Here is a 1,776-nt window from a genome sequence, read left to right as displayed (position 1 = left end):
TGGGGTGCCAACAGGCGGGTGCCCACCTCAACTTGGTGAGGACCAGTTCGGCCCCGGTTTGACCTCCCACCGGTGGCGTCCCCCAGGCAGGGTGACAAGTCGGACTGCACCTACATCGCGCTCAACGGGCGCCTCCGCTCCGTCATCCAGAAGGGCAGCGGCAAGAAGGAGCTCATCGGGGAGTACGGCCGCGGGGACCTCATCGGCGTGGTGAGACCTGTGTGGGGGCCGGGGGATGGACACCCTATCCGTCTGGGCCATACATCTTGGCCGTGTGTCGTCTTCTCCAGGTGGAAGCCCTCACCCGGCAGCCCCGTGCCACCACGGTCCACGCGGTCCGGGACACGGAGCTGGCCAAGCTGCCTGAGGGCACCTTGAACAACATCAAGCGCAGATACCCCCAGGTACCCCCCGGATCCCCATCCAGGGGTCTGCACCCTCTTCCTGTAGAAGGACCACGTCTCCCATGTCCCCCCAATCCGGTGGCTACGACACTCGTTAAAACCAGCTTTAATTAAGGAATTAAGGACGTGCTTAGGGTTGTTGGGAGGAGGTGGGCTGACGTGCTAAAGGGTTGTCCCTCTGTGGGGTCCTCGAGGATGGGTGTAGGTGGTGGCACCCAAAAAGGCGTGTGGGACACCAGTCTGGGGTGTTAATGGCTTTGGGAAGCCCTGTCCGGTCTGATGTCCATCCTCATCCCTGCAGGTTGTCACCCGCCTCATCCACCTCCTGAGCCAGAAGATCTTGGGAAACCTTCAGCAGCTCCGTGGCCCCTTTGCAAGTAAGTCCCACTGGGACTGGGGACAAAGGGGTGGCTCTTCCAGGGCTGGTGGCCATCGTCGGAGCAGCACGTGGAAGATGTCCCCACTGCTGCCACCACGTCTCTGTCCGTGCAGGCTCCAGCTTGGGAATGGCGTCCAGCTCGGAGCCCACCAACCCCACCAGCAACCTGTCGACGGTGGCGGTGCTGCCGGTGTGTGACGACGTGCCCACGGCTGCCTTCACGCTGGAGCTCAAGCACGCGCTCAACGCCATCGGTGAGCGCCAGCGGGGCGGTGACTGCGGCACGGAGGGGACCGTGGTCCTGTGGCGTGGTGGGCACCGTGGTATGGTGACTGCCCCACGCCGTGGTGGTGATCACAGTCATGGCATGGTGGTGACCACAGCGTGGTGATGACCAGAGCCCTGTGGTGTGGTGGCAACCATGGCATGGTGATGACCAGAGCCCCGTGGCGTGGTGGTGACCATGCCACGGCGATGACCACAGCCACATGGCACACCGATGACCACGTCCCCACCTCTCCCAGGTCCCACTCTGCTCCTCACCAGTGACATCATCCGCGCCCGTCTCGGCTCCTCAGCACTGGACAGGTAACTCCCGTTGGGCGGAACGTCTCCTCCGCCGTGCCGCCGGCTGACCCCTCCATCTCGGCAGCATCCAGGAGTACCGCCTGTCGGGTTGGCTGGCGCAGCAGGAGGACATCCACCGCATCGTCCTGTACCAAACCGACTGTACCCTGACGCCGTGGACCGTGCGCTGCATCCGTCAGGCCGACTGCATCCTCATCGTAGGGTTGGGCGACCAAGAGCCGGCGCTGGGAGAGGTGAGGTGTGGGGACAGGCGGTGGTGGGACAACGTGACGCCGGGTGGCTGATGGCTTCTACAGCTGGAGCAGATGCTGGAGAACACGGCGGTGCGTGCGCTGAAGCAGTTGGTCCTCCTACACCGCGAGGACGGTCCCAGCCCTTCCCGCACCGTCGAGTGGCTCAACATGC

The 1,776-nt window shown here is 64.1% G+C and overlaps 1 protein-coding gene across 1 annotated transcript in view; it reads left to right on the top strand.

Annotated features, from left to right (window-relative positions):
* The window catches only part of LOC104511814 (neuropathy target esterase-like), a gene marked incomplete at its 3' end in the record, with an annotated part of 3,729 nt that overhangs the window by 1,676 nt on the left and 277 nt on the right, over nt 1–1,776 (top strand). Inside the window, 7 exon segments of the mRNA XM_010154567.1 lie at nt 15–210; nt 291–404; nt 706–781; nt 897–1,037; nt 1,308–1,371; nt 1,436–1,604; nt 1,668–1,774. Of these exon segments, the coding sequence (XP_010152869.1) occupies nt 15–210; nt 291–404; nt 706–781; nt 897–1,037; nt 1,308–1,371; nt 1,436–1,604; nt 1,668–1,774 (867 nt within the window).

The sequence above is a fragment of the Eurypyga helias genome, unplaced genomic scaffold, assembly GCF_000690775.1.
Source record: "Eurypyga helias isolate BGI_N326 unplaced genomic scaffold, ASM69077v1 scaffold32766, whole genome shotgun sequence".
NCBI classification, from domain to species: domain Eukaryota; kingdom Metazoa; phylum Chordata; class Aves; order Eurypygiformes; family Eurypygidae; genus Eurypyga; species Eurypyga helias.
This window is presented reverse-complemented; position numbering and strand designations above follow the sequence as displayed.